The sequence below is a fragment of the Varroa destructor genome, unplaced genomic scaffold, assembly GCF_002443255.2.
Source record: "Varroa destructor unplaced genomic scaffold, Vdes_3.0 BEIS01000001.1, whole genome shotgun sequence".
NCBI classification, from domain to species: Eukaryota; Metazoa; Arthropoda; class Arachnida; order Mesostigmata; family Varroidae; genus Varroa; species Varroa destructor.
In genome coordinates, this window is record NW_019211454.1 from 64,640,661 (window position 1) to 64,655,766 (window position 15,106).

The 15,106-nt window shown below is 42.1% G+C and overlaps 1 protein-coding gene across 6 annotated transcripts; it reads right to left on the bottom strand.

The window, feature by feature from the left end:
* Positions 1 to 1,259: 1,259 nt before the first annotated feature.
* Positions 1,260 to 14,893, bottom strand: LOC111254347 (F-box/LRR-repeat protein 6-like). 6 transcript variants are annotated; one of them, XM_086992206.1, is made up of 8 exons: positions 12,290 to 14,893; positions 10,196 to 10,402; positions 8,657 to 9,155; positions 8,073 to 8,357; positions 7,146 to 7,426; positions 6,559 to 7,024; positions 5,778 to 6,182; positions 1,260 to 5,612 (listed from the first exon to the last, which is right to left on the bottom strand). In XM_086992206.1, exons 3-8 carry the CDS (start codon positions 8,900 to 8,902, stop codon positions 5,307 to 5,309), a joined length of 1,989 nt encoding a protein of 662 aa, XP_086848332.1. In that variant the 5' UTR covers positions 8,903 to 9,155; positions 10,196 to 10,402; positions 12,290 to 14,893; the 3' UTR covers positions 1,260 to 5,306. The 6 variants fall into 6 exon arrangements, with proteins under 6 accessions (XP_086848332.1, XP_022670846.1, XP_022670820.1 ...); XM_022815111.2 differs by lacking the exon at positions 10,196 to 10,402 and having other exon boundaries at positions 12,511 to 14,893; XM_022815085.2 differs by lacking the exon at positions 10,196 to 10,402.
* Between the last annotated feature and the right edge of the window lie 213 nt (positions 14,894 to 15,106).

The following is a 15,106-nucleotide window of genomic DNA, read 5'->3' on the forward strand; positions in this document are numbered from 1 at the left end:
AGCAGTCCCCCATTACAAATGTCACAGTATATCATCAACAGCATCCACACGCATCTGCAAGTAGTGAGAACGGAACTACCGCGCCAATTTCGACGCCATTGCCTCCAGCGAGACATCTGTTCGAAGCTGCAGCAACGGGAACTTCTTCATCGTTAGCACAGCTGCAGCCAGCCGCTGCAGTAGGTGACGTGCCAGTGTCCCATATTGCCAGCTCGTTGTTGTGAATATACACAAATTTTAATGCGATAGGCTGATGCGGTAGCTTTGCAGGATAATTAAAAACGCGATAGAGATAAAGAGAGTGGAACTAAGAGTACATACGCGATATCCGGAACCGCTAGTCTACGTGACGGTGAAACTACATAGATTTTAATATATTAGGTATAAGTACACGCAATAAACAAGCATCACGTTTGTGAAGCACTTGTGAGAAAAACATACGAGATATTATAATAAACCGCCAAGGGCCGTCAGCAGAATGGGTGAATTCGTGGAGAAGATAAATCATATTGAGCAAATATCCAGTTGACAACTTAATTGAACTAACTGAAAGTTAATGAGGTAATACGTGCGGGAATGAAATAGCAAGGTAATGCGGATAACCGGCAGTTCTATAGATGTTGTGTGGGCAACAAAAGTCAAATATAAAAATATTTGAGGGTGAAACTACCTTCTTTGAACCGAGTCAGGCACAAATACAACGGCAAAGAATAAACATATCACCAAATAAAGTATGCCACGTTTTATATTGGCTTGTTAAGATGAATAAATAAAGCCATTGAATTTATTATAGTGCAGATGAGGCAACACTAGATTATAGGCTATGAATCAATCTGTAAATAACATATGAGGCGGCCATAGAAAAAAAGTTACTAGTAGTCTTATCATGTAGCACGCGGCGCGATCCATTTTGACAAGGGTTGCAGCGATAAGAAACATGTTGCGCGATGAAGGCCGTGCTTCTCACCAACTCACTAGTCATGTTCGCACACACACACACACGAATAGCGTGCGATAGAAGCTGAGCTTTCGATATCTAGGAGAGAAAAAGAACAATCTCCACAGACATCCTGAGAGAAATCTAGCATTAAAGTGGCAACTAAACTAATCTTCGCTCGTGTTTACAATCGATTAGCTGGCATCGCCTACGACAGCTCAGGGGATTATATAATAGATTACTGAGCAATATCTCATGCTTCGCGCGTTTGAATCAATCATTCCTAGCTTTTTTCAGATGTTGACAATGAAGACTCGCCAGACCTTATTGACATTTTATTGTTGGTGATGTTGTTGATAGAGATTTACAGTAACATTGTTGCTGCCATGTCACAGTGGAGTTGGCACCGGGGCTGACTTATAGGGAGATCTATCTGCCATTTGGTCTTATTCGTCCTGTACATTGGAATTGTGAAAATCGCAACTAAAACTGTCTGCAAAACGCATTTTGCTTTGGTTCAACTTTCCTATACCAATTCTGGTTAGCTTGCATCGTCTGCTCCCCCCGATTATAATAGAAATAAAAGCGAAATAACAATTTTCTCCCTATAACGTAACCTCCAAGTGTGTACAAGCAAAATCTTTTATATATAATAATTATTATAATAACCAATATAACCACAATTGCACTCTATCGCAATTTGCATTATACATCTAATATCTATATATAAAATACAATGATTATTTTCAGTTCGTTACCATCTTGCTCTAAAAAGAAATTAACAATTTATATAAAAAAATTCAACAAGAAGTGAAGGTGGTCGGGTGTGTGCGTGGGTGTGTGTGTCTGTGTCTGTGTCTGGTCTGTGAATTGATTGGAGCGCCAAATTTTAAAACTAAAAACAATGACCCTCATTTCCCATAAAAACCATAGCGATACTTTTATACTGTTATAGTACCATTTATAGCTATGGTTGGAGTCCTTTTTACGTAATCTCTTCGCTATTTGCTGGTGAGCCAATAATGTTGTCAGCTGTTGTTCGATAAAACTAACGACACATGAACTTCTCGCATTCAGCTTTACTAGCGACGGGTCAGGCTCAGCACATCTTGCTACCTTAAATCTGTTAATTTTAGGGCACTTTTTTGGTAAGGCCTACCACAACAGCTTGCTATACTCCGCTGTTGCTGCTGTTCATCATGTAGACGATAACGATGAGTAGAGAAGGCCAAAATCAGACTCCCGCTTCGCTTCAAGTCGATATTCGTTATCTATCGCGTACCTGCGATGTAACACCATCATCTGCTCTGCCTTGTTTTTCTCCACGTTTGCATTGATAACCCCGATGAGCTCGTTATCTACATACATAATACAGACATAACTCGCACAGCTATTCCGGCTGTTCGCTAGTTGACTTTTGCTCTATTCATCGCTAACTGTTTGTCTTTTCTTCATATTACACATATGTATGCCACGTTCTGTCGGATTTACTCGGTGTTTATGTAACTGTGTGTAGTCATTCATTATTTCCTTCACAATCAGTATCACTTTGCATTTCACCTATCGTTCGTCGTTTTCTTGACGTTATCCCACTTATAGTCTGGTATAAATATTTCGTCATTAAAGTACGTGTGCCCTTCAGTTCATATTCCGCTTATATTTAATAATAATATTTTTATATCGTTACGACTATAGCGGCTGCACATTCCATTCCATTATGGGACTCTCGTTCTCCGCACTGTTTGTTTCCCTGCTCTACTTTAATTAATGCGTGAAGTAAGATGGGAATCTCACATTACCTTAAGAAAAAAACAGGAGCTCAATATAGCCGTCATCATTAATTTGTCACAAAGGTATAGCGACACGGACTAGCGAATAGATAGGTCACAAGCCCGATTATTATAGTACACTGGTATACCGGCTTGGGAAACTGCACCCTTCGTCTTGTCTCAGAAGAAAACTATTTCAGTATTAGAATTTCGGTGGTAAGAGATTTTTATGTCGTTGTCAATTTTGTTGAAGCCGACATTTCTGCATCTGCAAAACTTTTGTGCTTAATAATTATATAGCCATATTGTCTGTAGAAATAGAGCAGAACAAAAAGTATAATAATGAAGAAACATAATGGGTAGCGATTAATAGCAGCAGCAGCAGCAGTAGTGAAACTCTTGATACAGTAATAGTTTAAAATAGCGGTCTGCGGTACATTAACATGAAATTTGTCTTGTCATGATTGGAATCTTGTCACACAGGGAATTCTTGCAGTCACCTATTTTTTTTTTTTTTATCATCCTTATTAAGATGAATGCTCGTATAAACAACTTGACTTGTATTAAACATAAACTCACAATTTCGATTTTCAGGTTCTTTTATTTTGTACATGTCTTGAAGGATGTCATAGTATGTTAGAACAGCATTTCTAGAAGAAAATAACTAGCTTAGGCGGGACAAAGCGAGAACAGATAGCTGATGTGATTGATTAGGATCGATCGAATGTTAAAACGAATGATAAATATTTCTGGAGCTCAAGTGATCTGACGCGCCTAGGCCAAGCTGTGTCTATCAGTGTGAGTCAAGTAGTCGTCTATTTCATCGTTAACAAAAAGCTTCAGAATCTCGAAGAGCCACCACTAGTTATTTAAGAAACTGAGGTCACTACTAGGGCTACGCAATATACGAAGAAAATCAATTACCTTAAAAATTTTGATAATTCGAAATAATAAGAAAACTTTCAGCAAACTATAACTATGAGAACTGCCATTCCAAGACCAAAAACACGATTAGATTCGTAAGGCCAACATCCCCCCCCCCCCCCCTGAACAACGTTCTGTTGGCAAACCGGTAGTTATTGTCATGCTCTTAGCTGATGACCGTTAACTAAATTCAACTAAAAAAAAACTATATCTAATAAGAGCCACGACGTTTTGATCACTGGACCATCGTCTTCGTAAACTCCTTCATGTATTCGTACTCACGCATAAATACATTACATTTTCCATACAATAATTCATCTGAAATGTGGCTGTTAATCTGAATCTATGCTTAACGGCTTCAGAACTGAATGTAAAACTTGAAACGTTCATATAGTACTAGTAGTCGAAGTGGTAGTGCCTCTTTTTGCATCTGCTGTTACCTTTTCCGGTCCTTGTTTTGTAGCTATATTCTCACATGGTCTCTCATCAGCCCCATCAGAATCATCATTTTTCTTTGCCGATTACCCTTTGTCGTGCAATCGGTCATGCGTACAACAATCTTATACTGCGCACATTCTACATTTTGCAGAAACACAAGCACATCACCACAAACATACATTTCACATACAGAATCCTAGTAATTCATGCACACCACATAGTTTTTAATTGCTTCCGCCCTGCAAACATTCAGGTTCAGGCACACAATACCGGCCACATACGTGACACACAATGGATGCAAACAAACTAATTAACAAGCCTTGAAGTGCATCACGAGTCCACGCAGTTCCCTTTCAAAGACCACTGGGAACACAAACGAATGGCGGGGTGGCACTTAGTCGAGTTAGGTTGTATGTTTATCTTATGCATTCCTGGAGCCAAAGTGATGCAATTGCTAGCCGTCGAGTAGTCAGTTACTTGGTACCTGTAGTATCTGTCAGCTTTATCCGACTTTATCGATCACTATTGGCCCACAACACTTTCAGAGACACCTATTTATATTTTGTGTTTTTTCTTTGCTGTTGAAAACCAAACATAAAAATGAAATACATTTCCTTGAAAGAAATATCACTGACGTAAGGTAGAACAACTCAACGTAGTGCATAAAGCCACTTGAAATTTATGTGCTTATATAATACTAGATGGGATGTCTGGAGTTGACTCCAATTTCGAGTGTTGCATAGTTGAGAAGAGACAATACAGCCTTAAGCATTGCGGCTATAAATTATAGTTGTACTAAATCCAGCCCGAAATTGATAAGTACCTTGTTTCGAGTTCAAATTAAGAGAGAAAACGGCCCCGTAATAACTTCGAATGAAAAAGTACTTTTTAATAAAAGGAAGTGACTAAAAAGGCCTTTAAGAGCGTTTATATATATATATATATATATATATATATATATATATATATATATATTCAATCGTCCTCTCTATATATAGGTACCTCCCTTACGTAAGTAATATGATAGCGAAATAATGATGATATACAGTCAAAATCATACAAACTTGCACTGCTCACTTGACGATCGTTTCTCTAATTAGCCAGTCTTTGTAGCAGTTGGTTCGCTGGGGCTCTTCCGCAGTGCTAACACATTTACACGGAAGGTTAACATTGAAATGGAGATGCATCGTTGAGCCATGGTTGCGATGGACAACCTCTGTTGCTTCAATGATGAGATTTCACTCGTTCTCATCGAACTTGCCGGTTAACACCTGCGTGCGCAGTTCGACCACTGCAGGACCTTCAAAAACGCGTTTAATCCCTCGCGGCAGACTACGACAGGATGTGAGATTCAGCTTTCTCAGCCGCTGACACCGGTCGAGGACAATTTTCAGCGTGGAAAATGATACCGATGAACCCTTCAAGTCCAGATCATAAACGCTCGATGGCGTTTCCGAATGAGTCGCTAGAGCGCGCAACGCCGCGTTGATTGCCGTATCATGCGACACCCAACTTACATCGATCACTTTTAGACTGTGCGCCCACTGGAAACGTATCCAAGTGGAATCATTAGGCTTGAAGGTACAGAACTTATTTTACGGGGTGTGAGATTATCTTAGCCATGTTTATATGATAGGGTGGTATTATCTTGGAAACGCTACGTAGCATTTACATACATCATATAAGTTAGGTATGATGGTTTATCTTACCTTATTCATGATCAGTTCAACATTAGGGTTGGTTGCTGCATCACAATTGGCTAGGTACAATTGCGTTAGGTCCCAGGCGGGTATCTTGATAAGGCCCGACACACTGAGGCCTTTACAGTTCCGTACATCCAATAGTGTGAGTTTTTCGGATGCTTTGAGGATACGCTCAAGTGCCGAATCACCGAGATCGAAAAGGTTGGCTATCGAAAGCTCTTCAAGCAAAGGGAAGCCAGGTGACCGGGCTTGCTCCGCTGGGGGTGTTGCTGCCAACCTCACCTGTGTATTTGCTAATCGAAGGACCCGAAGGTCGGAGCACGTCTCCTGGATTCGCTCGAGCGGAAAGATCATACAACAGGTCATTGTGATATTGGACAAGTCCAGTATTTGTAACCTCGAAAGATAACTCTGAAAGGAGCAAAAAAAGTGAAGAGCGTATCAATCATATTCTTCTGTTGCCGTTAGCCTAAGTGGTTGCGCATCTACTCGTTAGATTTGTTACATACATTCACGTGACTGAAATATAGACAAGCACTAGCGCAGTATTCGTTAGTAGATAGCTTAATTTAGACACTTAACCCATTACGAGAAGCTATACATTCATGCAAAATTTCATAGCTGCCAGTAATTACCGCACGCTCTGGTTTTATCCACGTCATCAAGAGTATCAGACTTCTAACAAAGTTTACACACAATCTGAGCCTGCGGCCATGTTAATGTCTGCTGATGGGTAGATATCGAAAGCTGACACGAGAAATATGCCTACCGTATTAACTTAACTTACAGGTATCAAGTTGAGGATGCTATTCAGGGAGGCAACAGCGTTCTCCGCGAGGCACAACTGAACGAGGTTTTCTCCCCGTTTGATAATAAGGCTCTTAAGAACATTTGGTGCACACGTCGAACAAGTACTAGCGCCCCGGTTCTTGGTCGTTCCCGAAATGTCGAGACCGCGTAGCCGATCGCATTTGTTAACGATATATTCCATCGTCTCCATGGAAAGCTTGTTGTTGTACGAAAGATTAAGTACCTCTAAACGAGGACAATTGTTAATCACATTCGTGATGGTACCATGAGATATTTTTGGCCCGAAGTTTGACAAGTTGAGCTCGCGCACCCTTTTCAGCATACCGGAACTGGCCCACCGTGTTAACTGCGCTTCCGTCACCTTGACTATTGACATATCCACCTTCTCCCATAAGGACACGTCCTCCGCAACAGCCCTCCATTCCGGACAAACTTCTCGAACGCTTAGATACGTAAAAGCACAGACATACATTTTACTCTACTGTACAATTAAATTCCACTTCCAGAAAGAGGAAAACAAATAATATAATAATTAAAAAAGTGGAATAAATTACACAAACGTACGTGATGAGGAAAGGTAGGACTCCAAATTTTTCAACGCCGTGCCGGAAAATTTTTAGCAGCACCTCGCGAGGTATTTGTCGATTCCATAAACCCGGTGCGCAGGGCGGGGGACCATTGTAAACAGGGTCGGAAACTTCGGGCTTTTTCTTAAGAACAAGTTTGAGAGAATTTGATCCTTCAACATTCTCTGCCACCATAATGCTCTTCTTACGACGGCCACGCTTCTTAACCTTTTCGTCCTTATCTTTTTTCGAATGCTTTCGTTTCTTAGGTATTACCAGCTGAAACATTGGTTGAAATTTCTGTATTGAAATACCCGTTCAGAGTCTTAAAATTGACGGTTGTATGTTTAATACACAATTCGTCGTCCGCTGTATGACGTAATAGGATGAATGAATTTCAGAAAAAAAAAAAAGAAAAAAAGTAATGGATTCTATACGAAAGAATAACTAAGAAACATTAAACGAGTGATGATTAAATATCGATTCAGATGTATACATAATTGAGTGCGACTGATACCACGACTGAGTAAGATATAACTGTTGTTAGAAAATAAACAAATACGTAGTTTCTGTTTTTTAGATTAATATTAAGACATTTCCTATACATCTAACCCAATACTCTCCAGTGAAAATGACTGAGCCTTACAAAGGTACTGGGTCCATAACTAAACGTAGATCATTGATGGCGCAAAGTTCGATGAGGATGTCATAAGGTGTAAATATGTAAACTGAAAAATATTCACAAAAAGTCAAATTGACTGCTAGCGGCAGCGTTCATGTTCGGAGCCATGTCAATTTTTGCTCAGCCCAAAAAGATTCAATGTTAGTTATTGCGAAAACTTATTTCGGCTTAATTTCTCTCACGTATTTCTACGTACTTCTATGTATACTTCGCTAACAAATCGGTGTCTAATAAACTAGATACCTGTAATTTCGTTTCAGGCTTTTTCCCAAGCTGAGCTGGTGAAGAGCCTGCTTGATTTTGGACGACCTCATTGGCGACTTTCGGTGTCTTAGTCCCGACAATGCTATGATCTTCAGGCGAACTCGAGTGATTTCCATCTTCGTCTTCGTCCTCCTCATCTTCATCGTCTTCTTCATCGTTGACGTCTCCAGCCGTCGGAGTGGCCGTCGTGGTGTCGGGACTTCGGGCCAGAACGGGACTGCACGCAGACGATGCGGCCCCATTATCTAGCGACGCGGGCGATGCCTGCCAATAGAGTCGTAACAGCGACCAACTTAGTTTGAATATCAACCAGTGTGACAATTAGCCCATGCATTTATTGGAAGCTTCGCCTTTGTTTTAGCACTTTATTCACCTATTTTTTATTTTTTTTACATCGTTGAACAAGCACCCAGTCTGCTGCACAGAGACGTACACGGACAATGTATGCACGAGGCTAACAACATTAAAAACTGGCCGAATCTGCGTCCATAAATTGGTGACTAATCTTTTAATTTTTATTTGCAGTATTAATTTTCTAGTAATCCCATGAACACGACCATTACCTTATCAGACTCGTTGTTAACCTCCTTGTCCATTGTAGGCAACTGTCTTTCTCTAACTGTTTTAACAAGTTTTGCTTCAGGTGTGGCTTTAGCTACACACGTATCACTTGAGCTGTCAGACTCGCTTAAGCTATCGTCACGCAACGCAGCTGTCCTCGTTGGCTCACAAACGAAGTCCGAATCGTCCGACTCAGAGTCTGAGGGAAAATCTCGGTGGTTGGCGTGAAACGAAAACAGGATGGGCATCCTGGTTATTAGCCCTAGTTTGCCCAGCTGCTAGCAAGGCCACGTTCTTCCTATCCGTTACTAAGCTCATCACAAAAACATTTCCCGCTAAGGGAATGCAAACCTTGATCACTCAGTGAGCGATATGAGGCGTCTAATAAATAAATGGTATCGTAATTTGTTTAAGAGGGTGTATTCATGGTTTAGTACGCGTTGCAACCAGACCAAGTAGAACCTCCTGTGGCACCTTAAATTTCGTCGTCTCCTAATTGCTCTGAAAAGCAGAATTGCAAGAAACACATTCATAATTCTTGTTGATAACTATGGTTTTGTTAAGATTAATAAGTGTTTTTAAGCTTTCTCGTAAAACCTAAGGTGAAAAAAATATGCGGCAAACTTTTTAACTTAAATTCATTACGAACATTTCGGTTTCAGTTGGTAAGAGGAACGGCGGAGGGGGATCGAAGAACAGAATACTTTACTCCGTTTCCATCATCATCTTGTTACTTGGATTATCAGGAAGCCGACTTGAAGTTTTATATGACTTTTAACAAGGAGGTAAACGTTTTGCAGCCCTGTCCATATCATACTAACTGCGACTTATGCGACTCAAGACGTACCTTGTAATTGAACTAGCTCGCGCACGAAATAGGCACAATATTTGCTTTTAGTAATTTTATGAAAACCTTTACTTCTCTTTTCTTAGGTAGAGTATGGTATGTTGGAAGAATCATATCACTTATTACGATCCGTCATGGGAGTAGAGATGCTGGCTATTATCGCGGAAATTCCCACTGTTTAAACAATGTCAAAAAGTGAAATGGCGATTCAAGCAGCCTTCCAACCGCATTTCAATAAAAAAAATACGAAATTCAGATCATAAAGTAGCAACATTAAGCAATAAAACAAAATCTATTCCGTTTTCTGTTCGAAAATTTACTACCGTTTACAACCTTAATACATAAGAACAATGCTAACTGGGTAAGCTATATAGCTTAGGCGGTTGTATACGTGGACGAAGAAATAAAAATAGACGCCGATAAAGGTAAAGACGTTAACCACTGAGTTACTAGTAACAATAATAAGCACGATATAGATCTAGATATCGATTTCGCTGATTGCCAGACGCAAAGGGACAGTTCAAACAAAAAGGTTACAGCCATTGTTAAGAATTACTGGTGTGATAGCATACTTCATTATCCTGGATCCCTTTAATGGTAAGTAAGAGTAAAGCATTTGACGAGTTCTGCGGAAGGTAAAACGGTCAAAAATGGACACTCTCCCATGTTGTTGCGTTAGTTAAATTGCACACACCTTGGCAATGATGGCTATGTACCGTTGCGGCATAATGTAAGATGTCTGTACTTTGTCTGGACAACTGATCTTCTCCCAACAGATGATTAAATGTGACTGGCGTAACAGCGCTGCCCGTATCGCTCCTATTTATCGCGACACCGCAGTAACTGGCTGCCAACGTGAGCAACGTCATTAAGTCGATGCTACCGAGCAACAGGTTCGTACCTGCAGAATAGCATGGACTTTTACAATACGGTGCCAATTAATGCGTTCACCAAGAATCACAATATCGGAAGCATTCAAAGACAAACGCTAGCCTCGGACATTGCAGCATTCAGCACTGGTAGGGATGCTTCTAAACATAGGTCCGACTTTACTCGATAGCGCCAGTTAGAAACTGAAAAAGCCTAAAATAGGCTTGTTTCGGGTAGTAACAAAATCGATACAAACTGAAACAACAAGCTGTCCAAGAGACGAGGCAATTGGTCGTTTGAAAACAGATGCACTTGTTAACATTGTCAGAAATGTTCAGCTCCGGAAAATGATTCATATTTTATTCTTCATTTGAATGATGAAACAATTTTTAATAAATAAACAACTCTAGTATAAACCGTTACATTCTATTTTGTAATCGCATCAGGCCAAGTCTCCGCTTCTAAAACCGCAATTCGTTTGTCAAAGCAACGCTGCGACGGTCGTTTGATAGCTTTCTTCTGCTTACTGACTCACGTACACCGTTATTAATGCATTTGCATCAATCTTCCACTAAAAACGAAGAAAGCTGACTCGTCAAATTTTGGCCCTCTAATTATCCTAAACCGTATACACAGACTGTTGCTAGTAAACAGGCAAAATTTTTACGAAACTAATAGAAACCAGAACGTGCGAGTGGCTTGAATGTTCGATAACGAACAATGAAGTTGAACGTTGATGAAAAGTTTTGCCAAAAAATCTCTGGCAGCAAGTTACGCTTGCGAACCTCAGCGTGCAGGAAATAATTATATTGTCCAATAGCTCCTTTTAGGTAGAGCTAGAGGCATTTCTAGTGAATTGTTTCAGTATCATATAAATGCCCGTTCTTGCTACGCGCACAATTATGATGGTTTTCCGCCCACAATCTAATACCTTGCAACGAAGAGTGCATGATAAGGATAACAAAAGCCCTACTCAAAGCTACTTGAAATAGGTTTGACGTTTGTTCAAATATTTAAAAGTCTGACCATACTAAATTTAGTCTCCGCATCAGTATGCCATCAGCGTTGAATAACCAAGGACTCCGAGGTGCCCGTGAAATTACTTAATTTACGCGAATTTGTTAGCTCTATAAACAAGTATAATATATAATATATCTAAACAAGGTCTGGAATCATTGAGAAGTGGTCCAAATGTCAGATCTCACAAGGGAGCAACAGCAGAACATATTACTAATACGCTTTCATGTCGTGCATTTGCTGCGCCCTTCAAGACAACATTCATGTCGTAGTAAACAGCATACTTCTGCGCCATATCTTGCCCTTGAATAAAGGTACATTGGATTGATTGAAATCCAACTGCTATCGGAAACGATACAGTCGGCAAGTGGTAACAGCCAGTCTCTCTTATCCGTATCTTTGTATCACAAGGACTGTGGGTATACAACGGTGGTTTGCATAAAAACATAATATTTGTAAGTCAAGTCAATATACTGTGACCTGTAAAATGCGCGCCAAACGGACACCGGTTCGGAGAGCGTATGCCTTCATTTAGCTTCAATAGAACGAGCCCTACAAATAAATAAAGCGACAACTTCAGCTTCGTTGCATTTATCAGCTGTGTAATTCTGTGCGCAATAGGTTCACAGAAGAGCAGAAATTACGAGTGCTGGATACTTTTTTCCTTAATCAATACTTTATAGAAATGAGGCAACAACTGTCGTCGTACCGTACGTTGTATGCGGAATTGGCAGATACAGAGCGGTCAGCCTGAATCTAAATCTGTTGGCATAAATTTCGATCGCAACGGAAGTTTTTTGCATTTGTATTAATTGCTACGCAGAACTAGCGCACCGGTACATACCGGGTCGACATTGTTTTCGAACTGTACTCGTGACGATTAACAACAGCTGCCACTCACCATACGTTATTTTGTTAAGTTTGTCGTTGTTCTTCTACCTTCTGATCACATCGTTCATATTGGAACGCAGGTGGAAGACCGCCAAAACCCGCTGGGACGCTCCTCGAATATCAGCGTTGTCGGAATCACTTCGACGTTTTTATTATGGGTGTTTCAACACGCATTAGCCGTTCGCTCACTTCTTGTTATCGGTGTTATTAAAAAATCAAGGCGCTACTCACTGCATCGTTTGGGTTCGGCGGACCGTCGGTGATATAGATTCAGAGAGAGGAGGTGAGTATCGCTGGATGAACAAGGCCCTCGTAATTAACGTCACTTTCGAACAACAATCCTACATACACAAGACCACCGTTGGTTGTGATGCTGTTACATCATGAATGCCACACGGATATCATCGGTGTTCGAGCTTCTATCACCGACATTACTGCCACTCATCAATGTTTGCTTAGACGAGACAGTTAGACCGATAGATAACTGGCTCGGCAATACGCACATGGATGTTTTTGTAGCCGCCGCCGCCGCCGTTGTTGCTATATGAGTGGCTAGATTGTTTACGAACGTCTTCCTCTCATACTACCAGTACAATGGCGCATAACTGTAATGGTAGTGACACCGCTCTTGACACGTTTCTAAATCCGAGCTGTTGTTGTCAGCAGGTGAATTCATTCGGCCACAGAATTCGGTACCGATCATCAATCTTGACAATTAACGGCAGACTGCACACGTCGGCTTGGAGAACGCCTTACGAGCTCCTCTCGTCGTGACGCCTTCGTCGTCATTTTCTTCCGCTGCCGGTCATTCAGCCATTGCAGTGAGGCTACTATTTTGCTTACTTTTGGCTCCTACATATTTGTGCTCCTACGTTTTGCGCTTTCAGACTTGAGTGAGCCGGCGGCGACGTCTACAACTAACAAAGAGACTACTCCCGCGGCAAGAATTCGCGGATCGAAACAGGAAAGCGTTACGACTGCAGCTGGTGCATCGCTCTCAAATAACACACCCGCGATACAGAATCGGCAGCAAATTGTTACTGTGTACCTAAAATAATAATAATGATAATAACAATGTGTGACCAGAACGCGATGCCGCAGCAGCCGATGAAAAGCACATCACTTGACTTTTTCACTTTATCCCATCGATTCCGTCGTCACCAATATCGTCGTAATAGCGGATGATGGCGGGTCTTCGGGCTTGTGCCTACCGCAAACAAGGAACAGGGCCGAAAGTTATCGCTAACGTTGTTGTTATTATTGGTAGGGTCGTCGCCATAGCTTTTCGTTTCTACCTCGTCAATGCCAGTTGCAAATGGTAACGAAAACAACTACACGAGCTATACCACATTAACAATTGTCGCCGAATATATATATATATATATGCAAACTGGTACTCCGCTTATTGATCCCGTGCCTGTTGGTGATGGATAATAGGATTGTTGATCTGCGAATTGTCACTGTGCAATAGGCAGATACCTTGTGTTCGTCACTTTCTCGCTTTTTGTCATTCCCCTACTGCAAAAACAAAGACAACGCGTTACAGGGTGACGGTGGTTTATGTATAAACCTATGATATTATCAGTGGGGCCGCCACGGCGACTATCTGTCTGTAACTTTTGTTATCGCTATTGATGTTTTTCCAACTTGCTTCATTCACTGTAGCTCAACGTCTTTCGTTTCCCACTGTTGTTCAACGTTGTTGTTGTTGTTGTTGCTGCTACTGTGCTTGCAATCGTTGCTTCCCGCGGCTCCGTGTATCCACCAAACTAGCAGGTCACTAGTAGCACTGTCTACTTGGAGCACTTTTTCCGCAGTTCATTGGCGCTTGTGGAAGTTTTAGTAGAAGCAGGGCTCGTTGTTGTTGTCATCATTGTCGTCGTTGTATCTGCTGTTGTTGGTGTTGTTTTTATTGTTGTCGTCGTCGTCGTCGTCGCCGTAATCGACAACACAAACGAAAATGCTGGCACCAGCTGCAGCGGTGCTGATGGCGGCTGTGGCGGAAATCTAGGTTGTTGGTCGATCGCCGACGGCCTATACCACTTGCCTATCTGGCTGCTTGGTTGCCGCCTGTTCGCTTGCTGGCTCGCCTATCGTTCACTGCTCACTGTTAGCTTGCCGCTTCTCCGCTCTATCTACTATTGCCAGCAGCAGCAGCAGCAGCAGTATGTCCTGCTAGTGCTGCTGCTACCGCTGCCGCTGCCGTCTCTGATGTCACTCTTCCACCAACAAACGGCCACGACACAGAGTGAGCGCACAAACGAACGAGCCACTACTGACGGACGGTGCGATGCGGCTACGAACAGCAGCAGCAGCAGCAGCAGCAGCAGCAGCAGTAGCAGCAGCAGCAGCAGCAGCAGGACCGGCGGCAGATTTGGCGGTGGCGGCAACATAAACGAACGAACCGATAGAAGGAGGACAGCGGACCGACGAGCGAACTGCTGCCGCACTGTTTCAAGCTCCCGTAGTAGTCTTTGTTAAACTGCTGCTGCTACTGTCGCCGCTGATGGCAGCACACTCCTCACTGGTGCTGCTCACATATGCAACCGCTCCATCGCTGCCGCCGCCGCCGCCGCTGCTGCTGCTACTACTCGCCGTTGACTACCTGCTTGCGAGTTCGTTTGAAACCCTCAGCCGGCAGCAACAACAGCAGCAGCAGCTTCAGCCAATGACCGCCGCAGCAGCAGCAGCAGCACCGCTGCCGTTCAAACTAATGCCCCCGCCAACATTAGCGATTGCCGCTGCTAATTGTGCCACTGCCCTCGCTCGTAACTTGCAAACCATAGACTTGTCCGTCTGTACCTTTGCGCCTGTGTCTGCTTGTTGT